This window comes from Durio zibethinus, chromosome 20 (genome assembly GCF_047325235.1).
Source record: "Durio zibethinus cultivar Kanyao isolate XHJ-2024 chromosome 20, ASM4732523v1, whole genome shotgun sequence".
Taxonomy (NCBI): domain Eukaryota; kingdom Viridiplantae; phylum Streptophyta; class Magnoliopsida; order Malvales; family Malvaceae; genus Durio; species Durio zibethinus.
The window spans coordinates 3415594-3439201 of NC_143181.1; the positions used below are offsets into that span (position 1 = coordinate 3415594).

The following is a 23608-nucleotide window of genomic DNA, read 5'->3' on the forward strand; positions in this document are numbered from 1 at the left end:
TGAATACAATACTTATTTGATTTAACCTCACTTTTTATACTTCAAGAATGATGACGTGATTGATTGAATAATTATATATAATTTTTGATGATGTAGTAGTCAGAAATTGTTACTATCATTAAAGTATAACACTGAGCTAATACCATAACCTAACCTGGTAACAAAAATTCTGTTTTAAACGTGAAGCTGACAATCACGGAGATGCACATGTTACAAATGAGAAAAAAAAAAGCATAGTGTTTTTCTAGAGCACACCTACCAGTGCCAGGCCCATGGCATCTTCACAAAGGGTCCATGGGGACAAAAAAGAATGGCCTCCATTCTCAGAGCTGTAATGCCTTTGAGCCCACCATTTTTCAAAATAAACCCCAGCCCAGAATTTGAATAATTGAGAGTTATAAGTCAGGCACTTTTTTTGGTGAACTTTCCCCCCCGCAGAGGCTACAGAGAGAAATTCCCATAGCGGACCGCTATTGCCCCTGCATTATTATCATTATGTATTTTTTTAAGTTTCAACTAACAAAGTTTGAGATTGGACCCACCCTAGAGCCTTAGCCAATATTGGTCCAAAATGGGCAGTCATACTTTTTTGACAATAATACCTTCGAAATGTTCCCTAGGTTGTTACATAAATTCATGTGACTCTAATAATAATCTTTCGTTTTTTGTCTCATAAATTTTTTCTTGGACTAGCCTTTGTTTTATGGCCTTTCCTTCAATCATCACCAAATTTAATGCCTTGATTTCCTCCCTTCTCTTTTGACTAAAAACAACAATATACTCTACATTTATTAACATTTTCAAAAGTTAAATTTAGATTCAATTAGCTATTAAATTTATTATTAAAATATTAAAATTTTAACCTATAAATTTCCAAGATTAAAGATCTTGGTTAGATGTAAGAGTTGTATCTAACCAATATGAGCTAGACTTGCAGGCTTTACGATCCACGTAACCCATGAACATATTTATGTCATAAATGTTGCAAAAACTTAGGTCGGTTTGTTTTGAACAAACCCAACAAAAATCTTAAATATTATTACTCTACATTTATTTATTTAACGAATAAAAACTTAGGTCACTTGATGAATACATCAAGTTTAAATTTAAGATTACTAGTTGTTAAGATTGTCCAAATACTAATAATTCATTTAAATACAATTCTAAAATTATAAGATAAGATAAATTTTTGTGCAAAAAAAAATTATAATTCTAATTAAGATGTTTTTTGCCAATAATTGAAGTTATGATAAATAAATAAATAATAAATCGTGAAATCTGAACATAAAATTTAATCCAAATAATTCAATAATTAAAAAAAAATCCCTAAAAGTTAATTTAATCCAGTTATTTACAAGTTTCAACTTTCTTGTAAAGAAAAAGTTCACATCTTTGGGCCTAAGCATCATAACTCATAAGTTGAGAAGGCGCGGGTAACTAGACGAAGGGAAGACTCGAACCAAGACCGAAGTTTGACGGGCGAGGGCCGAATTAATAATGGTTGTCCGCTCTGGTTCGACAGATTTTGGCGAAAAAACAAGACAGCCTCGAAGGTATTTACTTCAACTCCAAAACAACACGCTAAAACAGGACATCGGAGTTAAATTTTACCAACAGAAACCACTAAAAAATTTATTATTATTTTTTTAACGCAGGAAACAAAGATACAATCACAGTATTCCACGATATGTCTATAATTAATTTCCATTTTTTAATTTAATAATCTTTTTTTTTTTGTAGCTATAACACCAAAAAAGCTGCAAACCCTAGCTTCGGTTTTTTGGTTGCACAAAAAGAAAAAAAATGCAGATCCAAGCCCAGGTTTGTTCTTCTTCTGTTTCTTTCTCGTACATTTTTTCCCTCAAATTGGTTTTTTTTTTCATTATTTTCATTTATCTTAATTTAATCATCAATTTCATGCCCTTTTTGGTTAATTTTGTTTTATTTTTTGAGGTGTATATTAACTTCATAATTTAATTATGAAAAAACCTAGTTCCATACCGTTAATAATCTGAAAATGTCTTCTTTTTTTTTCTATTCTTTTTGTATATATATATATATATATATATATATATATAATTACCTAGGTTTGAACAGCAATGTTGTTATAAAATAGCTGCCTTTAATGCAAAGTAATTAAGTGTTTTATTAGCGTTATCATTTTTTAATTCTACTTTGAAGTGCTGAAAAAACTATGCTCTTGCTAATTTTGGATTGATTAGTATTATTATTATTTTTAAAATTTTGTTTATTATAATTCCTTCTTAGCAGCTGTTGGCATTTATTTTGAACAAGGAGAATTAGAGAGCGCATACCATTTAGAGAGCTTTTAGAGTCTTCTTTTATGTGTAGTTTCTTTGTTCTTTGATGATTCTATGAGAGTCTGATGAATGCGGTTTTGAGGAGGACGCTGGATATTGTTACTTCAGACTGAAAAATAAAGAGGGATGCGAGATTTGTGGATACTTGATTACATATGTTACGCCGTCTTGGGTGGTTAATTGGTTTGAATAATAAAGGAGGACAAGCAAAGAGGTTACCAGATGCAAAGCCACCCCCGGCTAAAGTACAGCCGGTGGTCATGTTGGATACTCGCCAGGAGATTGCAATTTACATTCATAGGTTTCATAACCTGGATCTTTTCCAGCAAGGGTACAGGGCTTTTTATTTTTTGGTATTTTCTGTTTATTTTGAATTGTGCATATCATCATTCTTATGTTTCTTGTGTGCTTAGATGGTATCAACTTAAGATTACTATGAGATGGGACAATGATGAGCATGCTTCCGTAGGAATGCCTGCGAGAGTCATGCAATATGAAGGTAATTTGTTGAAATTATAGTGGCCTTTTCTTCTAATGCTCATTATCCATTGCCTCTGTTCATTTCTAAAAATGTAATAATTGTCTTAAGGTTACAAATCAAGTAAAGGAAATTTGTTATTTGTTATTCTAGTCAAAATATTATATTATTAACTTTTAAAATTTTGAAACGTAGCTACATTCTGGCATTTTGTGTTGAAACTGGTCCCCCTAGAGATCTAAACAGAAACCTTGCAGTTTGCAAAATTGGGAAGTGCCACTGCTGATAGAAGAATATGCTACATTAGTCGATTGATTGATCAAAATATTTTGATGTAGTTGAAGCTAACAAATTTAATGTCCTTTATATACTTAACTAAAATTCGACCATTGTTTTTGTCATGTTCGATAGTGAATATATTAGGAATTATTTGGTGTTTTCTCCTACTTATTGAATGAGTTTATATACTATACTCTCAAAGTTTAATGCCATAGTCTTTTCAAGCAGCATTTTTTTCTTAATAAGACTAGAAAAAATGTTGCAGCTCCAAATCTTGGTTCAGATGACGGATATGGAGTATGGAGGATCGATGATTCAGACAGCAGCTTTGCAACACAGCCTTTTCGAATCAAATATGCAAGACAGGATGTTCTTTTATCTGTCATGGTTGCATTTGATCTACCTCTTATTGAAAATGAGGTTGGCGATCTCTCTTTTTTTCTCTTTGCACATATTTGCACACGCATAAAAGAACTCCTTTTAGCTGAAGAGTAAACCACATACATTGCCAGAACTTAAACGGCTCTATCCTCCAGTACCATTGAATTCACGTATTCATTAGTAAATATATCACTTAATGTTAGTCTATGAGAGGTTTGAATGCTTTGCTCTTTTTATGCTAGTAGATGCTAAAATCTCTACTGCAATCATCTGAAAATAGAAATGAAATTAGGTTTTCCTGAAAGTTATGACTTTCACCAGTATTTTCTTTTCATTTGATTTTGGTATTCAAAATGGACATGCATAGAATCTTTCCTACTTTGATTGGTTTGGTATTGTCAAGTCATTAAAGGTCAATACCTTTTATATCTTATTATGGTGCTGATGTAGCACTATCTGACAGGGTCCTCCCTCATCAGCTGTCATTTTGAAGTTTGAGCTACTGTATGCTCCTGTATTGGAGAATGAGTAAGTTGAGAAGTCCTGCTTTCATATGATGGTTCGAATAAATTTAAAGTTGTACTTGTATTCCTTGTGTGCGGGTATGTGCATGCGTGTTTTATTTCTCTCATTATTTTCTTTTTTTCAAGTAAAAAGAGCCCATAATCGTTCGGAATGCACTGCATTCAGTTCTGAGTTTCAGGCTTCTCCAGATGGTTGCCCTGCTGCGATTCATGAATTCCGGATCCCTTCTAAAGCTCTTTTAGGACTGCATTCGTATTGCCCTGTTTATTTTGATGCATTTCATGCTGTTCTTGTGGATGTAAGTGTTCATATCAGTCTGCTAAAAGCTGGTTCTCGCAAGGCCTCAGAGAAGGTACCCAGGTTTGTCACACAGATTCTAGAACAACAATGGCTAACCTTCTCAACTGTGATATTCCTTTCATCTCCCCTTTTGAACCTTCTTTTCGGGTGGGGCTTGGCAATGGTTCTTAATGAAAATGAGATAAAGGGAGAGGTGTGGTTTCATTTATAAAGTAAATTGAGCTCTGTTGATATGTTGAAGTAACTTGACCTTTTGAATTATTTCAGCAGTCCTTACGCTATCACTGATGATGTTGCTGCTGAAAGTATCGATGGATCTACTCAGGTTTGTTCTAAACATTGAATATTTGTATAGAATAACCCATCCCTAATCGCAGCTTTGTCTATTTGTGCATCTGCTTGATTTTGGCTATACATTCAATACACTTTTGGCGGCACTAGTGGCAAAAAAAGGATGTGGCATGGCGAATATAGCACATATAAATGTTTTATGGCTACAAAATAGTTTCAGAATCTAGTGTGCAAGGCCTATGCATCACATGAGACCAAAATTTATGTCATAAAGTTAATTAAAATAATAATAAAAAAATTAAGTGTTTATTGTGGGGGTTAGTTTATTCATTGAATTGGTGGATATTGTGGGTGTAATACAGTGATTGGATTTATGAATATCATGAGGCTTGATTATTTAAGATAAGAAAGTTTGTTATTGACTTTTTTGAGTCTTAATTTTAAGTTTTATGGGTTTAATAAAATTTTTTATTTTGGGGGATAAAATCATTAGAATTTCTTGAGGATTTACTTGAGCAACAGTGGAAATGCATTTTATTTCTTTAATATGGCTCCATGTTATCCTGGATAATCAATATTTTATGTATTGATAGTTCAATTATGTGATTGACCAGGCACTGGATCAAGTGGCTTCTACTGACCTGAAACAGGTCATGCTTGTTAAGGCATTGCTAGATGCTCGTGACATGCTGCTTGTAGAGCTACAAAAACTTGGCAATGCTATTAACCAAGCCATTGATTTGACTGAATTTACATCGACAATGAACAATATAAAGTTATTTGATTCCTTTCTGCAAGCAAATCAGGTTACTGCTGCTGCTGAAGTTTCAGGACAAGGCAAGCCACAAAATGGTCTTGAGGTCCTTGCTTTGTTTTATCCAGCAGCGTTCTCTTATTCCTACTTTTCCTTTTTATGGTTTTATACTTTTTTATTTTAGATTAAAATTATAATACCTTACTTTCTTTAACAGAGAGTAAATGACAGATTAGATTATCGAAGCGATAGATTGTTGCTCCAGAACTTATCCAAGGATGATGTAATTAAAATTTTTAATCTATCGGGTGATCAAGTGTTATATTTATGGAACACTTTTCTGAATTTCCACAGGTTAGCTTATGCATTTTTGCTTCCAGTTGTTGCTATAGTTAGCGGATATTTTCTCCCCAATATTGTAGGGTTGTTATGCTCAGTATCCCTCTCATTAACACTTAAGTCTTTTATATCATCTTAATAAATTACTTTTAGCCTCCTATGTTTTGTAACTTTCAATTTGTTACACTTTTATGTCTGAAATACTGAATATTTTAAATTCCATGCAGTAGTAGTAGTAGAGCAATTAAAACGTTGCCAGTCGGGTTCAGCTCACATGGTAAGGGTGGGGTAGTGTTTTGGTAGAAGTCTTAGGTTTGAACTGTAGTGTTCTCCCTTGTATGAAAAAAAAAACAGTTGTAACGGTGATAGATTCTTTTGAAAAGCCTTCAAGTTGAAATTGAAAGAAGGATTTTCTTATATTAATGAATTCAGAGGTCCCCTGGAATTGTAATTTATCTCAAAGCTAATTCTTTTTATGGACGTTTGATATTCCTGGTTGACTTGCACATGGGCATGTTATGCTTGAACTGTTTTTTGAGTGCTTATGTTGTTGAATATTTTGGGGGATGTGATCTGTTTGATGCCGTGCCTTGACATATCTCAAGCAATATGAAGCATCAGGGTGTTTATTGTGACCCTGTGATGTTGTTGGGATTATCAACTTGATAATTAAGGATGCAGTGTATTGAGGTATGGTTAAACTCAAAGTAATTTTTCTGGATAACCTAAGGAAACAATGTCATTCATTTTATTTTGCCTTTAAATATTTGCTTGGACCTCCATTTATTAGGACTTTATTAATGGTTTCATCCTTATGAGTAACTAATAATCAACAGAAAAGATGAGTCGAGGCCCTTAATGTAGCTTTCTCAATATATGTGTTTATTTTAGGTGTTGAAATTGCTTTTCATTCCAGGGATAATAAAACACAGATATTGGAATTCCTTCGTGATGGTTGGGCTAAGGATCGAAGGGCTGAATGGTCCATATGGATGGTGTACTCTAAGGTTGAAATGCCTCATCATTATATAAATGGCGGTTTTGATGAGTCTTCACACCGTTTTGTGCATAAGAGGGGTTCAAGTTTGTGGAAGTTAACTGATGATGTAAATACTAATTTATGTTTTCATTGTGTAAATATGTTGCTCTTGGCTTACATTATTCAGTGATTAGCAACAATAGTTTTTTTTTCACTTGTTAGTTTCTTATTTTAGAAAATTGATCTTTTATAATGCAGCCTGCGCAGATAGCAGCTATGCGGGCTGAGCTTCATCGGCGAAGTATTGCACAAATGAGGGTAAGTTCTTGTATTTAATGCTTGTTGTCCTTATTTCCATGTACATTAGTTTACCAGCAAGGATTGTTTGCACACAGATTAACAATCGATCAATCCAAGACATGCAAATATTTGGAGATCCTTCAGGAATTCCTATTGTAATTATAGAACGTGTTATGAATGCACCTCGTCGTACTTTTAGTGATAACTCATACTTGAGGAATTTGGACATAATGGGTTCAGCTACCTCACGCACTGTTCTTAGTTCTGAAGCTGGGAAAAAGCTGTCAAGTACAAGTGCTGCAGAAAATGGGCGTGACTTGAAGATTGTTGTCTTTGTGCATGGGTTTCAGGCAAGTATTGCTCTACCACACTAGTGTCTGTGGTTGTAGTTTGTCTATTCTCAACGAATCATTTGACTGTGAGCATGTTTCAATAAACACCTGAAGTAATTTTTATGCACCTCGAATGGCACATATAATTATGACTTCTCTAAATAGAAGATATGGGTTTCTACCTATCAGTTCAGTATGCAAAGCTTATTCTGTCTTTTCCTTGTTAGGTTCAGCATTTTTGTATGAGAGGCAGATTGGAAAGTGAATTAATATGTCTAATCCCAACTTGAATATAATAGGGGCATCATCTGGATTTGCGGCTTGTTCGGAACCAATGGCTTTTGATAGATTCCAAGATAGAGTTTCTTATGTCAGAGGTAAATGAAGAGAAAACATCTGGAGATTTCAGAGAAATGGGACTAAGGCTAGCGCATGAAGTGATTTCTTTTGTTAAAAAGAAAATGGATAAAGCTTCAAGATCTGGACGCTTAAGAGATATCAAACTTAGTTTTGTTGGGCACTCTATTGGAAACATCATAATAAGAACAGCATTAGCAGGTAGATGATCTTGTCTAAAGTTGTGTTTCCCACTCTTTACTATTTTGAAGTGTCAGCTAGATATGTGCGTTTCTTTCTCCAGAGAATGTTATGGAGCCTTACCTGAGATACCTCCATACATACGTGTCTCTATCTGGTCCACACTTGGGATATCTATACAGTTCAAATTCTTTATTCAATTCTGGGCTGTGGCTTTTGAAGAAGCTCAAGGGGACACAATGCATTCATCAGCTCACTTTCACAGATGACCCTGATATCCGTAAAACTTTCTTCTACAAACTTTGTAAGGTATTGAGAACAAACTTGTGGTTTGAGTTTGGTATTCTTCTTTTTCATTACCCCCTATTGTCTTGATTGAGAATTTTGCTCTAGACATATGTTAGAAAAATATGATTGTTTTTAAAGTGAAGTTCTGAGAGGGATTTTTCCTTCTTTCAGCAAAAAACTCTGGATAATTTCAAGCACGTAATCCTCCTTTCTTCACCCCAGGTATTCCATGTCTCTTGCGGATTATTTTTCTTGAACTTGTTACAATCATCAGGCTGTTTGTGAGTTTGACGAAAACTGAATGGTTCAACTGACAATATAATAACTGTATAATTGAAAGTTTTAGATGTTATACATATTTTCCCTTCTACCTGTAAGTAAGGTGATTGACTGATGAATGTCTCTCAGGATGGTTATGTTCCATATCATTCTGCCAGAATTGAGTCATGCCGCGCAGCATCAATGGACTACTCCAAAAAGGGGAAAGCATTTTTGGAGATGTTGAATGACTGCTTGGACCAGATACGGGCTCCTACTACTGAGAATCGGGTGTTTATCCGTTGTGATGTCAACTTTAATACATCCTCTTATGGCAAGAATTTAAACACATTCATTGGACGAGCTGCTCATATTGAGTTTTTGGAGTCGGATATTTTTGCTCGGTTCATAATGTGGTCATTTCCACATCTATTTCAATAAATTATTATGGGAGTCCGTGATTTCTGTTTGTTCACCGTCTCAAACCTCGTATCCATCCAGATCACCGATTTCTATTTGCTGAGCCTGTGGTCTCTGTTTCTAGTTTTCGAGCATCCTAGAAGAGAAACATTGGCAGCCACTTTCTCGCACATTGGACAGGTGGTTAGATGCATTGAGATGGTTAGCCGCTGTAAATTTTTTGGGTCGCTGGAATTTTTTTCCCCTTACATCAGTGTAGTTGGCTCAGCATATTTATATAATTGCGAGGTAGAATGGCCAAGCGTTTTGCGGTAGATATTGTCTATAAAATTAGCACTGTAAATCCAGCAGTGGGTTAGATTCTTGATTTTGTGACTCGGTGGTTTCCGTCAGTGCAGAGCTATATGTTTAGCTTGGTATGAATCTTCTATTTTTGTCAATATTTCTGCTGACATATTCGCCTCTACAGCTGGTTTTCTACTAATGAATAACAAGTACTGTTTCGATGCATAAAAACTCCAAGACATTTCAATATGATGAGAACCTAGATAATCTCACAAAAAAAGTTTTATGAGATTCAACCACCAAATCTGCTGTCATACATCCAAAGCAACAAGAAAAAAAAAATCATAGTAGCAAGCATATAAGGGTACTCCTTCCCTCATCACTCATCCCCTTAATCTCCTTCAGCAGACTCCGCTCCTACTTCCTCGTAATCTTTTTAAAGCGCGACAAGATCCTGGCAAGCCTCTGATAACTTTCCTTTCTCCATGCCCTCACCAACATACCAGTGCACGAAGGCACGCTTGGCAGGCATGAGATCAAATTTGTGGTCGACGCGAGGAAACGCTTGTGCAACACTCGTTGAGTTGGAGATCATGCATAAAGCCATCTGCACCTTGGCAAGGTCTCCTCCTGGAACAACAGTCGGCGGCTGGTAGTTGATACCACGCTTAAATCCAGTAGGACCATTGGATTGTGCGCTTGGTCTTGATGGTAGCCACAGCTACATACACATCTTTGGGCACGTCACCTCGGTACATCAGCCCAAGGCAGCAAAGCCATGTACTTTCCATCATGGGTTAGTATAGTGGGTGGCAGCAAGCCATGTACAAGGGTTAGTTAACTCTGGTTAATGATGCCAGCGTGGCTTTCTCTAACCACCTTTAATTAACCATGCTTAATCTAATTTGATTCTTGATTTTGGAATAAGGAAAGAGGGCTCGGGACTTGTTGAAATTGCACAAGTGGGTGGATTTTTGTGAGATGGATATCGTTCAGGAGAAGAGTGTTTTTGTCATTTGGATATCAGATTGTCGTAAATGCAACTATAGAAACGGGCGAATAGTGGTGAGTCGGTGGGTGAGAATGGATTTTACGTTTCTTCCATGGGCCCATTTGGCCATATCTGACGCAATTGGCTAATGGCTTTGAACCCATTTGGCCCATTAGGATGTCTTCCCTATCAAATTATCTAACTAGAGGTGACAATTGAGCTGCACTTAGGGTTATTTGGGATGAAAGAAAATTTAAATCATTTAGATTATACTCTGATAAATAAATTTGAATCATGAAATTCATATCAATTCAAATTATTAAATTTTAAAATTAAATTAATTTAAATTCAAATATTTTCATTATTTTTTATATTGATTTTGACATATTATGTTAGTACATTAAACCATACCATTGGATAAATCATATAGGAGTTGAAGCAAAGATGCGAGAGAACGGTCCTCCATTGCGGGCAGTTACAGTAATTATATAATCTTTGGCTTCGAGAGAATGTAGGTAGAGGGATACGATCAGCCCCAATAATTTGACTGCTCATATGTCACATACAGTTTTCTGACAATTTCAATTTGGTCCCTATACAGAAGGCAGGCCAAGGTCACTCCATAAACAAACGACAGACAACATCATTTCTTCAAAGTTTTTTGCCACCTTCTCCAAAGGACATATATGTCCTACATATGAAAATGTTATCCAACTGGCCAAAAGCTAAGCATCTAATCCGGCACACACATCCTAATTACATGTGTTATGGCTGACACACTTTCTGAGCGTGAAACTACATTATCATTAATGGTGGAAAGCTATGCATTTGAATAACAAGCTACAAAACTAAGCTTCAAGACAATACGCATGGCATTACAAAGACTCCAAACATGTCAAGACTGAATTGATGTATGAATGAAAATGATAACAGTCGGTAGAAAAAAAAAATGCCATGTTGCTGAAAGTAATCAGAGTATAGGAACTTAAACAGTATAAACTTCCCCAGGGAAAAATTTTAAGGATAAAACTAGGCATCATTTGATGGTATAGCAGTAACTAAACTTGGCAAAGATGATCAAAAGATGGGAAAAGAAGTTTTGACAAAGTCCCAGGAGTGGGGGATCTACAGACTACAGAATCACATCGGTGCACTTGGACTTAGACTTGATATAGCAGGATATCATACTTCCAGCAAAAAGCCACTTAGGCACATTTAACTGAGGTTTAATTCTACAAGAATGATATCAGTGCAAACTACATGAGAAAAAATCCATTATGATTTCAAGCTGGATATAAAACAAGGAAAGAAGTAGAATTGGCTTGTAATTGACAAAGTAATCACCAGTAATTGCATCGGGAAAATATACTGTGGTATCAAACTGTGAACATACAGAATCGGCAAAAAGATACTTAAGCATAATACTTCATAACTTCCAACTTCATCCAGTTTGAAATCTAACTCCCTATCAAAATGCATGTGCCTAATATGCCACAGAAATGAGAACCCTAGTCCCTAGACATGGTCATGCAACTGAAAGCTGCAAAAGAAACAATATCAGCAGAAGTTGAAACCAATAAAATACTATAGGAGCAAATTACTTCTCAAAGTGAAAGAATTACAAGTTTGGATGCTACCATGTTTGGCACACAGATTAACCCATAGGTGGTTAGATGCGGAGATATAGAAAGGTACATGCACCAGTATGTCTTAATTCTTATCTCAACATAACTCAGGGAACCATCGTGTAATGAGCAAACAGAAGATATTCATTATAGAAAGGACAAAGGCAAACGTATATTGAGTTAATAATTACAATGGAAAGGGGATTTTTCAATGGGAACTACTGTAGCTTTACTTTGATTAGTTAGACAGGAAACATACACACGTCTTTTGATTAGTAAGAAACAATTGCAATCATGATTTAACATAAAGTTGCATAAGGACACAAATTTAATCAAACTTTCCTCCATCTGCAAACATGGTTTTTTGTCATTAGATCTTCGTCTAAGCCAGCGAGAGAAATTGCTCTAATGAAGCATTGTTGCACATGTTTGTATAAGAATACAGTAGTTTGGAAAGAGTTCCAACCCATAGTACAGACATATCTAAAAAAAAATTGAATCATGAACAAGGAAAACATTCAGTTATTGCAATGTATTGACTTTTTCTCAGGATTTTCAGGAAGCCTAGGTAAGTTGGTTTCATATCCAAACGTCCAAGAACATGCATGTTGCACAGTTTGAAAGTAAGAGATGGTATTCAAACCAATGACATACAGCATACAGAGCTGCAAATGCAATGTTTGATTCAATATAACAAGCATAGCCAAATATGAAAGCATACACAACTTGAGAATATTGATAATATTCACTCATATCATTTGCAGAAATCAACCAATCCAAATCTTATCTCAGCATTATTTTCTTAAGATGCTAACATGCATTAGAACGAATTTGAACTTGCATATCTCTTAAACTTTTCTTGACCAAAAACCTCAGGAATCTATTATATAAGAGTATAGAAAGGTGAAAAGAAATAAAATGTGACGGGAGCTGGGACGCCCGCTTCACCATTGTTATCACTTATCAAATCATATTGCAATGTAAAACCACAAGGAAAGCACTCAAATTTCAAATCTCAATAATGCATAACATAAAATAACCACATAAAAGTCAGTCAAAATAGTATATCTAAACCTCAGAATTAAACAAAGTAATCGCTAATAAAGAATCCAACATGAAGACATACCAAATAGTATTCATATCAAAGAGCAAAAGAAATGGTTAAAAATACTGGCCTATTACATGCATGGACCACATATAAATGAAATGATTCCCTTCCAGTCCCCCCGCCCCCCCGGCCAAAAAAAATTCTTCTGTAAATGGTTTTCCATGGAGTCATGGACCAATGAAATACTGATAGAATGAAGTCAAATGCAGCAATGAAACTAAAAGATACAAAAAAAAGTTTCTAAATGCCATCAAAGGCAAAATGGAATCATTCCATCCTCAAGTGGCTTCTGCATTTCGAAGACCCTTAAACATTTTTCCTCACTAAATATCCACAAAAGCATATCGTAATCACCTACATTTCCCATATATTTCATCTAGCAAGTAAATATTGAAAAATAAAATATAAAATGCATGAAATAGAACTGAAAAACAAAATAAAATGTGAGCATAATCAGAAATAGAGCAACTATATCTCTATATTTATAGAAGCAAAGTCAATCTATGGAAAATTGGGAAAACCATACATCATCACCATCATGGCCATTAAATACATTAAAACAAAGTAAGATTTCACATACATGTGAAAATAATAATAATAACAATATCATGAAAAATGCTTCTCAATCCCACCGTCTTCTTCCTCTGCATTTCAATGTATGATAATGAATATCCATGATTGATGATGAACCGTATGCTCCTCCACCTCTAAAATCTCGTTAGAAAAAAAAGAGAAAAAACCCAAAAAAAAACACTAAAAAAGGGGTGAGATTTTCCTTAAGCAAGAAAGAAACTGTATATAAAAATATTTATAATTATATTTATATTTGCCTGGCTCCATCCTGTCTGCCTTTTTGCACGCAATAAGGGAAAGGAGTCGTTTTACACAGGGAGAAACAGAGCTACATTGTACTCTCTCTCATCTGTGAATGCACGAAAATGACCTTCGATTTACAAAGGTCTGTAGAGAGGGTATCTTTTGAAGACCAAGGGTAGCTTCATCATTGAAGCTCTCATCAGCCATTACGGTAACAGGTTAAAAGTTCTGCTGTTGGGTGTAAGTCAAGCCTCCGAGGGAAAAGAAACAGCTCTTTCGTCTCTTTGAGGTTGTCTGGTTTTTGTTTTTAAGAGAGAAAGGAAGAGGAAGATAATAGGAAGGAAAATAGAGGGGCGTTCATGTCTAAAATGGGAATTTCAACGGACATAAAAAAAAAGAGGTCGGTGAAATGCCATTTTCAACTTTATCTTTGTTCCTCTTCTAGTAGGACTCACCGTTTTGTCTCTCAATCTTTTTTTTTTTCTCTTTCTTATGTAATATTAACCATTTTTCATAAAAAAAAACAAGAAAAATCTTCGAAACCCATTTTTATAAAATTCATGAAAAAAGAACAAAAAATGAAAAATGTGAAGAAATGCTAAGCTACAGGGGTTGATTGGTGCCTGCGGATGACGCGTGCAGTGTCCGGGGCGTAAGGGGGATGATGGTGATAAACATGAGCGAAGCCAAGCATCAGTGAGTCACAGCCCCTCGCAGAGCAGGCACAGGGCAGAGGGCACAGGGCAAGGCAGCAGCAGCTGTTGTTTTTTCACTTCAAACTGACGTAAGATCTTTTTGTCGCCATTTGTTTTGACCAAAACTGCTCCTCTGTTTTTTGTATTTACATCCGACGGCCAGTAGAGTTGCATCTCCAATCCTGCATAGAATTGGCAATTTGGCATCAACCCTTCAGCCAAAAATCAATTCCCATTTTTCAATACTATAGTAATACTACTCTTTTGTGTTCTTACCGGGCTTGAGGTTTTTGTTTTTTCCACTTTTATTACACTACTATTGTCTTAAACATTTAGACTTAGAAAGCCAAATTAAAAGGCATTAATTTTGAAGAGTGTAGGAATTTAAAACACCGGCTGCAAGCCTGCAACTGTGGCCTAATAATAATCAGCTTCCTGCACTGGCTGGCAAACAGACATAAATAAAGAAAGGACTGAATTCTTCAAATGCAAGGGAACAGAAGACTTAAAAACCTAGTGTTTCAAAAATCTCAGGTCAGAATTATAATCCACTGTTTTGTATGCCCTTGAACTTGTCGGTAAGCATCAGTTTTTGTTGGCAAAGCTAATAAAAAATGATAATAATGCAATAGAAAATCACCAAATTATTATGATGTGATATCTTTTTCAGATCGAGCTTTGGATGTTCAGGTCATTTTCCTCTCCTTTTTTCAGATGTTAGTATTTTGTGTTGAAAAAAGAATAGAAGCCATACCCTATTATTCTTTATAGGGTTACAGAAAAATTAGGTCTATTCGGCCTTTAACTTATTGTCTTCCTGACCTTCATTTACGTTGCATCTGCAAAAACAAATTAAAAGCAGTGATGAAACTTTGTGCCCCTGTATGTCTTTATTTTCATTTTTCTACAAAGAGGGGCCAAAAAAGTAATAGAAACTATTACTAGCCATGGAATGCATCATTGAGTAGTAAAAGTAGGAAAAACGTGTGGGGGCCATCAAAGATCCCTTACAGAATAGTTGTCCAAAGGTGCAGATTGGTCTGTATTTAGATTTGTCTCGAGCGTTAAGCCTAGCTGGGACATGAAAAGGCTATCTGTCAGAAAAAAAAATATTTTTGTCACCAAAACTAATGCAAAAACAACACGAAGAAACAATGGATGGGAAAGTGGAAGCAGATGAGATAAGAGGAGTTTAATTTAAGTGTGAAATTAAAAAAAAAAAAAAAAAGGTGAAGTAATTGTTGGGCAGTGAGTGGTGAGGTAGCCGCCCTGATTGAAAGAGAAAGAGAGGAGTGGAAGAAAGGCGAAGGAAAAGGATAGGAAAAGCTGTTGTGCTTTAACGTCACTGATATTTTCTTTTCTCCTTTCTTTTCCCATCAGAAGCGGGGATGGATGCCTTCCCCGATCAACCAAAAAGGACACGCTACTTTTTCTAGATATATCCCAATTCCCAACGGTTTAAGGCTTCGAAAAGGATGGAAGCATTTAATCCGACAAATGAATTCCCTGTGTGCCCAAGCTTTTTACCTTCAAATTTTGTATTAATTAGGAGATTTTAATTATTTCATTTCTATATATATCTCCTTTTCTTATTTTTTTTAACTGGCTGTGGTTTTGGACGTGGCCCATAAACTCTTTTATTCAATGTGGGAAAAAGGATAGTTCAACTTTCATGGGTTTTTTTTTTTTCTTGGGCCAACTCTAGTGAAGTCTCAGATAAAAAAAAAAAGATGGGAGTTTATCCACAAGAATCCGGTTAGAAAAAAAAAAAAAAAAAAACTGAATCTCAAAAAACAAATCGAATAATTAATTTTTTATCCGAAAATTTCAGCAAGAGTTTAGAAAAACAACAAAAGAATCGAAAAAGACGTAATTTTCATCTTACAATTTTCACAAAAAAATCCGAAAAAATATAAACATACATTTTAAAATCGTTTTTTCACTTAAAAACACATAAAAAAAACATAAAATCCAGCAGCAGCACAACCCATGGAAAAACCAATAAAGAAAATCCTAGATCTAAGATTCAAACGGTGAAACTCCAAGAAACTAAATAAATCAAAACGAAAAAGAGATATACGAATTGGGGAGGGGGGGAGAAGCAGTTTCGGTTTTTGGTGTTTTTGTGAGAAAAAAGTCTCCGAAGAAAACAAATAGGTCGAAAGATAGCAAAGAGAGAGAGGGGAAGAGGAGGGGTTGCGGGCGGTGGTCGGCGGTGGAAGAAGGGAAGGCCGAGGAAAAAAAGAAAAGAGAGGGGAGGAGCAGCTGTGAAGAAAAGAAAAAAAAATGGAATTTATATTCCTTTCTTAAACTACGTAGTTTGTAAGAAAAGGGGAAAATTTAAAAAAAAAGAAGCGGGTCGGATCAGCCCAAATATGACCTTTAATTGGGTTAAATTTGTGCTGGCCCAATGTTACAAGCCCAAAGCTTTTAAAAGAGGAGAGTTGACCCATTTAGCATAAATTTCAATCTATTTATTTTATTTGTTTATTGACTTTTTATTCTATTTTTATTTATAAAATATTTTAAATTAATTTAGCAAGAATAATTTTTAAAATTTTATGAAATAAAGATTTAATTAAATATTTTAAAAATGTTATAAGTGATAATTTTTTTTTAAGTTTTATAAGTGAATCATAGTATACATACATTCATTTAATGTAAATGTCATTATGTCAATCTTTATCTTTTTTTTTTTTCATGGAAAACATTGTAAAGTGGCAGCCCTCGTAAGCCACTTCAACAGGGCTGAGCCACCATTTCTACACCATGGATCACATTACACAACTAGCACATCAAGTTTTCTATATATAATTAGTGGCTTTTTTGTTTTGCAAATTGCAATCAGTCATTTTCATCATCATCTACCCTTTTTTTTTCTTTTCCTTCTGTCAAATTTTTAGTCCACATTTACCAATTTACTAATGCTACTCTATCATTTCAGGCAGAGTGGCAACTCAGCTCAGCAATCCATCATTGTGAAAACAGGCATTGTCTCCTACGGCTGCTATTCTTTTGGGAAGAATTCATGTAGTTTTGACTTCAATGGCCATTGATATGAATGAATATGTACTGTTTTCTGTGGCTGGCGTTTGTCTTTTGCTTCCTGTACCGTACTTAAGGACAGAACATCCCAGTCCTGGAAAGCAGTTTCTTATATCATGGCCAAGCTTTGCTTCCTTTTTATTGGAATGACCAATTAAGCTTGCTTTGATACCTGTCTTTTTGGTGAGAACAATTCCATCGATCATAATTCATGATAGCTTTCCACTTTTTTATATGGACTCTCCACCATGCCCAAAAGAAAATATTTTTCTCCAATGAATCTCAATATTCTCCTTTTGGGGACCCCCAAACCACTCACAAAGTTGAGACAACCCAAACTCAATTGCCTAGTATATGCACACTCTTGTTTGTGTTCATTGATGCAAATAACTTAATGATGTCTAGAACATGATCTAGTTATCATAGCAGTTTACTATTACTTTCATGATGTTTCTTTAGCTGATTTTGTTTGTGTGGAGGGATAATTTGTACTTCAGAAGTTAGATCTTCTGCTTTGAATGTAGAGGTATGATTATCTATTGGGATATGCCAGCCTGAATCACAACATTCATGAATTTTTAGAAAGTGATTTTCAAACTAAAGACAAGAACCCTTATTTTTCTTTAGGCAAATGGATTGATGCATGTTATACAAGAATAAAAACAATTTCTTTTTTCTTTCTGAGAGAATATTGATGATTTATTATTTGTTGAAACTTGAATCTAAAGCTTTCTAGCAGTTGAAAACTTGTCATTAAAATATTTAGATGAACTTTCTTATACAAATGGAGGAATCCCGTTTCTCCCTCAAAATACCTTTGATAAATAAAGGGTGATCCAACTTGTGATTGGATTTCCATGGCTCACTATTTACAGTGAAACAAGCTTGGAGCCCTTGAATCCTTTATGCCTTGTACTTCAACCATATAATGCAAGCTTGCGAGGAAAATGAAATTAAAGAGGCATCTGAAACAGGAAAGAGTAAATATATATATATATATATATATATATATTTATATATATAAGGGCTTCTGGTTTCTTGTCTGTCCTTAACTTACATGTAGAGGCAAAGATGCTTCTCAATCAATCAAGCTAGTTCATCTTCTCTCAATGGATAGGTTGGATGAAGTGGACCTGACCATGGGAATCATGCCTCCATTTTTATAATCAGAATCAGGAACCCCACCTCAGTGCAAAAAAAAAAAAAAAACTCTTACAAATAATATCTTCCCACCCTTCACATTGTGCCTTTTCCTTTGAAGTGTTCTCTTTTCTAGATCACTCTCATGAAAGTGAAAAACCAAGGATAAAGAAGAGAGCAATGATTTCATATAGATGCTGTGCGTTACCATAAAGCAGTTATAGCGATTAAATTCCTTAGGTTCTGACAAGAGCTAAAAACAAAATAAAAAAGAAAAATGAGAGGGGGAGAATCTACAAGCCATTTATCAGCAAAATTTAAGAAAACAAAGAGAAGCTATGGAAGCTATGATTGGTCTCTCACTATTTTAGGAGACGCTACTGTCCTATAGAAGCTATTTTACTTCACCTAAAACTCCATCATATAACACTGATCTGATGCATGCTTCTGATTGGTTCTTTAATTATTTTGTGACATTTGATGCTTCTTTGGTCTTACTTGACAACATGCAAGAGTCTAATCGGCAAGGGTCTGCCTCAATTAGCAGCTGAACAACCTCATTCATTGTTGGACGTTGAGATGGATTCCTGCATGTACAACGCATTGCAATTCTGAGAACCTGAATCATCTCATCCCTAAATGACCTCGACAGCTGTTTGTCTAAGACCTCCATAGCCCCTTCCTTTGTATCCGGCTGTGTTGAAACCCAATATACAATATTCTTATTCTCTCCAAAATCTGCCTCCACTGGTTTCTTCCCAGTTATTAGTTCCATCAACACCACTCCAAAACTATAGACATCACACTTGGTTGTTGCTTTATTTGAATATGCATATTCTGTCAAAGGCATCAATTAAATTTAGTTAAAAGTTTTGATTAAACAAAAAACTAGATTTATATGAATTAACACGATGAACATGATAGCTTATGTGTTTTCTATTATGTATATGATTATTTACTGTGATCCTTGATGATTATTAATATATAGGTTCTTTACCGGATAATTTATTAGCAGCAACCCTATAGTAAGGAAATTAATATGATAATTTAGGACTAATATACATTAAACTACAGACCTAAACTGTCATATACAACTCATATTGGTCCTAACAAAGAGCAGTAACGTAATCAAAACCTAAATTCAAAGTGAAAACAGAAAAAAGCTATAAAGAAGAGTGTTTGTGTAGTAATGAAAATATCTTAATTGAAATCAAGTTGAATCAGAATATTACCAGGGGCCAAATAACCATAGGTGCCTGCTATGACGGTAGTGGTAGAATCTTTTCCTCCTCTAGCTTGCAAAACCTTGGCTATTCCAAAATCTGCAACTTTGGGTTGGTAATTGACATCGAGTAGGATGTTGGTTGACTTAATGTCTCTGTGAATAATAGGTGGCAACAGATCATGGTGAAGGTATGCTAAGCCCTGTGCCACCCCAAGTGCAATTTGATGTCGAGTTGGCCAATCCAGATGGAGCCATCCTACATGAAGAGCATCCCAAAGGTTTCCATTCGCCATGTACTCGTAAACCAACAGGCTAAAATTGAAGTTTGAGAAGTAGCTATATAGCTTGACTATGTTTTTATGCCTAATGCTTCCAAGAGTCTCAACCTCAGTCTTCAAGCCTTTGTCCAGAATCAACTGGTCTTCTGAAGCAGAATCTTTTGCTGTTCTACTCCACAGCTTCTTCACTGCGACAACCTCTCCACTTTGCAATTCAATTCTATACACTGTGCCAGATCCTCCATGGCCCACAATGTTCTTATCAACCATTGCTTCAAGGATCTCATGTTGGTCAAAACATATTCTATGGAAGCTCTTCATATCATATGAACGGAATGAAGAAGACAAGGTCTCATTATGTTCCATTACAGCTCTTTGTTTACTAAAACGACGTTTCAGAAACAGGAGAGCTGCAATAGTAATGACAATGACCGAAATTATGATTGCCCACATAGAATTTAGCTTCTTTTTGTTGTAAGTGTGTGGACAAATGGGGAAATTTTGAACATGGACTGGAACACAAAGACCTGGATTGCCTGAAAAACTTTCCACCAACCCCCCTTTAATCAATGAGAGAGGAATTGTGCCAGAAAGCTCATTGTTTGAAAAGTTGATGGAGTTAGGCAACAGTTCACTGAGACTCTCTGGGATATTCCCAGTCAAGAGATTGTTGGAAAGATCGAGAACATTGAGAGATTTCAGCAAAGAAAGTGAGCTGGGGATAGAAGAACTGAGCTTGTTACCTTGCAACAGCAGTAAATTTAGATTCTTTAGATCTCCGATTTCTGAAGGTATTGAACCAGATAGGAGATTGTTACTGAGATCAATCTTCACCAGATTGATACCTCGAGAGATTTCAGGAGGTAGAACACCTGATATCTTATTGTTCTGCATGAACAGCTCGGATAAGTTCCTAGCATTTCCAATTGAATTTGGAAAAGGACCCGTAAAATTATTGTCAGCCAAGTCAATGATTGAAGCATGAGGGAGACCTAGAACTCCTTCTGGTATTGAGCCCTCCAAATAATTATTACTAACTCGAAACCGTAAAAGAGACTTGCAGTTTGCATAACTATCAGGTAACTTTCCAGAAAACTTGTTATCTAAGAGAAGCAAGTACAGCAGTTTACCTCCTCGACAAACCTCTGTTGGCAATGGACCTGATATATCGTTCTCTGACAGGTCCAGAACAATCATAGGTGATGAATGGCCCAGATTTTGTGGAAGTTGTCCCGATAGGAAATTTCCATAGAGTGAGAGCATGGTCAAAGTTGTTGAGTCTGCAAGTACACCTGGGATTTCTCCTATAAGACTGTTGTTGTAAAGCTGCAGGACTCGAAGTTTAGGAAGTTGACATATAGACACTGGAATGCTTCCGCTCAACCGATTGACTGACATGTCCAAGTCAATGAGCTCTGTCAGATTCCCCAGTTCCTCAGGTATTGTGCCGGATAAATGCTGGTTGTAGTATAGCTCAAGCTGCTGCAAGTTTTTTAGCAACCCAAGCTCCTTGGGAATCTGACCTGAAAGAAAATTTCCACTCAATTCAAGATCAACAAGCGATGACATGTTTCCTATTGATGCTGGGATCCGACCATACAACATGCAAGTCGTGAAGATCATAACTCTAAGCTTTCTGAGCCTGGAAATGTTCTCCGGAAGTTGCCATAAGTTTAATTCACCATTTTCATTGAAGTAGAGCACCTCAAGATTGGTAAGATTGATTAATGACATGGGGAAGTGACCTGTAAAGAGGTTGTATGACAAGTCAAGTACACGTAAAGATGTCATTTTTGAGAAATCCGGAAGTGCTGCTCCTAGGTATATAGAACTCATATTGAACTTTTCCAAGAGAGAGCAGTTAACAATGCCGTTGAGAAAATTGCCATGGAGATTGTTGCGGCTGATATCAAGAACACGCAACTCTGGTAGATAAGAACACACATCATCTGGAAAATTACCGGAGAGTGACCAGCCTGAGAAGTTAATAGTTTCAACATACCCTTGATCGTTGCAGCTAACTCCTGTGAAATTGCAATAAGTTTTCTCTCCATTCACATCCCAATCAGACAAGGCCTTTCCTGATAGAGAGGTTTTCAATAGGTTGAAGAACTGCGTCTGATCATGTCTTATAGCTAGAGAAGAATAAAGCACAAAACTAAGCAACACTAGAACGAGAAATATAGCTTTTGGTGCCATTTCATAGAAAGGAAAGATACAACTTGAAGAATAAAAGGAAAAAAAGAGGTGGTTGTTAAGGAGGTTGTTGCAGAGAAGAAGGTGGAGAAGAGAGTATATAAATGAGCTGATTGTGGGGATCTTTGAGTGCACCAGTAATAAGCCTCGATGATGAAAAAAAAGCAGGTTCTCGCTGTAGTACTGAGAGAGATGGAAAGAGGTCTGTGTTGTGCATATCTTTTGCATAAAGAGGCTTTTTTCTATGTTCATACCCCACTAACTCATGTAGAGGAATAACATCAATGTTATTACTTTATACAGATTAGATGTTAGAATAATCTGCAATCGCATGTCCTCTCGATCAGGACTCTCTTGATGTGATCAGTCCTGCTTTCTCTTGGATGGCCAGAGCCCAAAGTTCTACAAGCTGGAGGTATGTCACCAATATTGTCACTTGTATCAATATACTAATTTTGTTTAAGCATACCATGTGTACAATGTTTCTGATGTATTTTATGCAATCAAAAGCAAACGCATTTCAGGCATTACATGACAGATATTACTATTCGCCTATGCTGTACGCGGTGCACTAATATACAAACACAAATTATTTTATGGGGTCTTATATATTTGCTGTTTGCTTGCGGAAGATAATGCTAAATGTCATAGTTTCATTTCATGGCACAACAGGTATTTGCTCTCACGTGTGAGATATATATATATATATATATATATAGAGAGAGAGAGAGAGAGAGAGAGAGCCAACAAACAGGACAACCACAAAATATGTTTGAAACTAAGCTGATCAGGATTCGTCATCAGCAGCATTATCTGAACTGGACTTGCATTTGAATCTGGTTTTTCCTCCAATACCTTGTGTATGTTCTAGCTGTACTTTCTTCATTTACTTGTAGACTTCCACCTCATGATACAACTGAATTCCGATGAATAAAATGATCTCGACTGTTTTCATGTATCCCTGGTTCTTTTTGGTTTCTGACCTAACTATGACACAAGTTGACGCATATCCAATTGGTCAAGCAACCTCATTTTCTTCTCTGAACCAACGCTAGCTTTCAAACAAGTACACTTCGTATCTTAATTGCACTAAACTCATCAACTGTACCATGGTTGAGTGCCAATTTTCACCAACCAGATTATCCAGGTTTGTACATGAAGAAAACCACACCAAGAATCATTTAGCAGTGTTCGTTTGGACTCTTGGCATCCAAGTTTGGACTCAAACTTTCCACCACGTGTATCTAAATATTTTATATTTTACTCATTTCCCTATTGTTTCTTCCTCCTGGTAAAAGCCACAGTGCATTAGAAAATTCCTTTCCAGGATAAAGGTTGGATAAGTTGGGGAATAATATATTCTATTATATAATCTTGTTGGGGAATTTGCATTATTCAGCCGGGACCATGTTGGAAATATTA

General features: G+C 35.7%; 2 protein-coding genes, 1 long non-coding RNA gene and 1 pseudogene across 13 annotated transcripts; 1 reads left to right on the forward strand and 3 right to left on the reverse strand.

Moving 5' to 3' along the window:
- The first annotated feature begins 1520 nt into the window (after positions 1-1520).
- On the forward strand, positions 1521-9222 carry LOC111315490 (uncharacterized). 11 transcript variants are annotated; one of them, XM_022917234.2, is made up of 17 exons: positions 1521-1553; positions 1741-1821; positions 2272-2652; positions 2735-2820; positions 3344-3498; positions 3923-3987; positions 4150-4344; positions 4552-4609; positions 5190-5435; positions 5547-5683; positions 6585-6774; positions 6906-6965; positions 7043-7297; positions 7579-7837; positions 7920-8125; positions 8276-8326; positions 8513-9222. In XM_022917234.2, exons 3-17 carry the CDS (start codon positions 2477-2479, stop codon positions 8801-8803), a joined length of 2430 nt encoding a protein of 809 aa, XP_022772969.2. In that variant the 5' UTR covers positions 1521-1553; positions 1741-1821; positions 2272-2476; the 3' UTR covers positions 8804-9222. The 11 variants fall into 11 exon arrangements, with proteins under 11 accessions (XP_022772969.2, XP_022772975.2, XP_022772973.2 ...); XM_022917240.2 differs by having other exon boundaries at positions 5190-5381; XM_022917238.2 differs by having other exon boundaries at positions 4555-4609.
- Positions 9223-9266: 44 nt separating this feature from the next.
- Positions 9267-10007, reverse strand: LOC111315492 (uncharacterized; annotated as a pseudogene).
- A 4133-nt stretch (positions 10008-14140) lies between these two features.
- On the reverse strand, positions 14141-16562 carry LOC149513054 (uncharacterized). The gene is made up of 3 exons (XR_016330755.1): positions 15314-16562; positions 15057-15141; positions 14141-14484 (listed from the first exon to the last, which is right to left on the reverse strand). It is a non-coding gene; the product is annotated as an uncharacterized LOC149513054 (long non-coding RNA).
- A 2091-nt stretch (positions 16563-18653) lies between these two features.
- LOC111314911 (receptor protein-tyrosine kinase CEPR1-like) lies at positions 18654-22489 on the reverse strand. The gene is made up of 2 exons (XM_022916527.2): positions 19720-22489; positions 18654-19324 (listed from the first exon to the last, which is right to left on the reverse strand). Exons 1-2 carry the CDS (start codon positions 22436-22438, stop codon positions 18951-18953), a joined length of 3093 nt encoding a protein of 1030 aa, XP_022772262.2. The 5' UTR covers positions 22439-22489; the 3' UTR covers positions 18654-18950.
- Positions 22490-23608: the final 1119 nt, after the last annotated feature.

Bases quoted from the DNA above. Each gene is read 5' to 3' on its own strand.
- LOC111315490 (XM_089749252.1), top strand. From the start codon at position 2,477: ATGTTACGCCGTCTTGGGTGGTTAATTGGTTTGAATAATAAAGGAGGA. The intron at 5,684-6,584 runs GTTAGCTTATGC...TTTTCATTCCAG, and splicing joins ACTTTTCTGAATTTCCACAG to GGATAATAAAACACAGATAT. The intron at 8,126-8,275 runs GTATTGAGAACA...TCCTTCTTTCAG, and splicing joins TCTTCTACAAACTTTGTAAG to CAAAAAACTCTGGATAATTT.
- LOC111314911 (XM_022916527.2), bottom strand. From the start codon at position 22,438: ATGAACATAGAAAAAAGCCTCTTTATGCAAAAGATATGCACAACACAG. The intron at 19,325-19,719 runs GTAATATTCTGA...TGCCTTTGACAG, and splicing joins CTATGGTTATTTGGCCCCTG to AATATGCATATTCAAATAAA.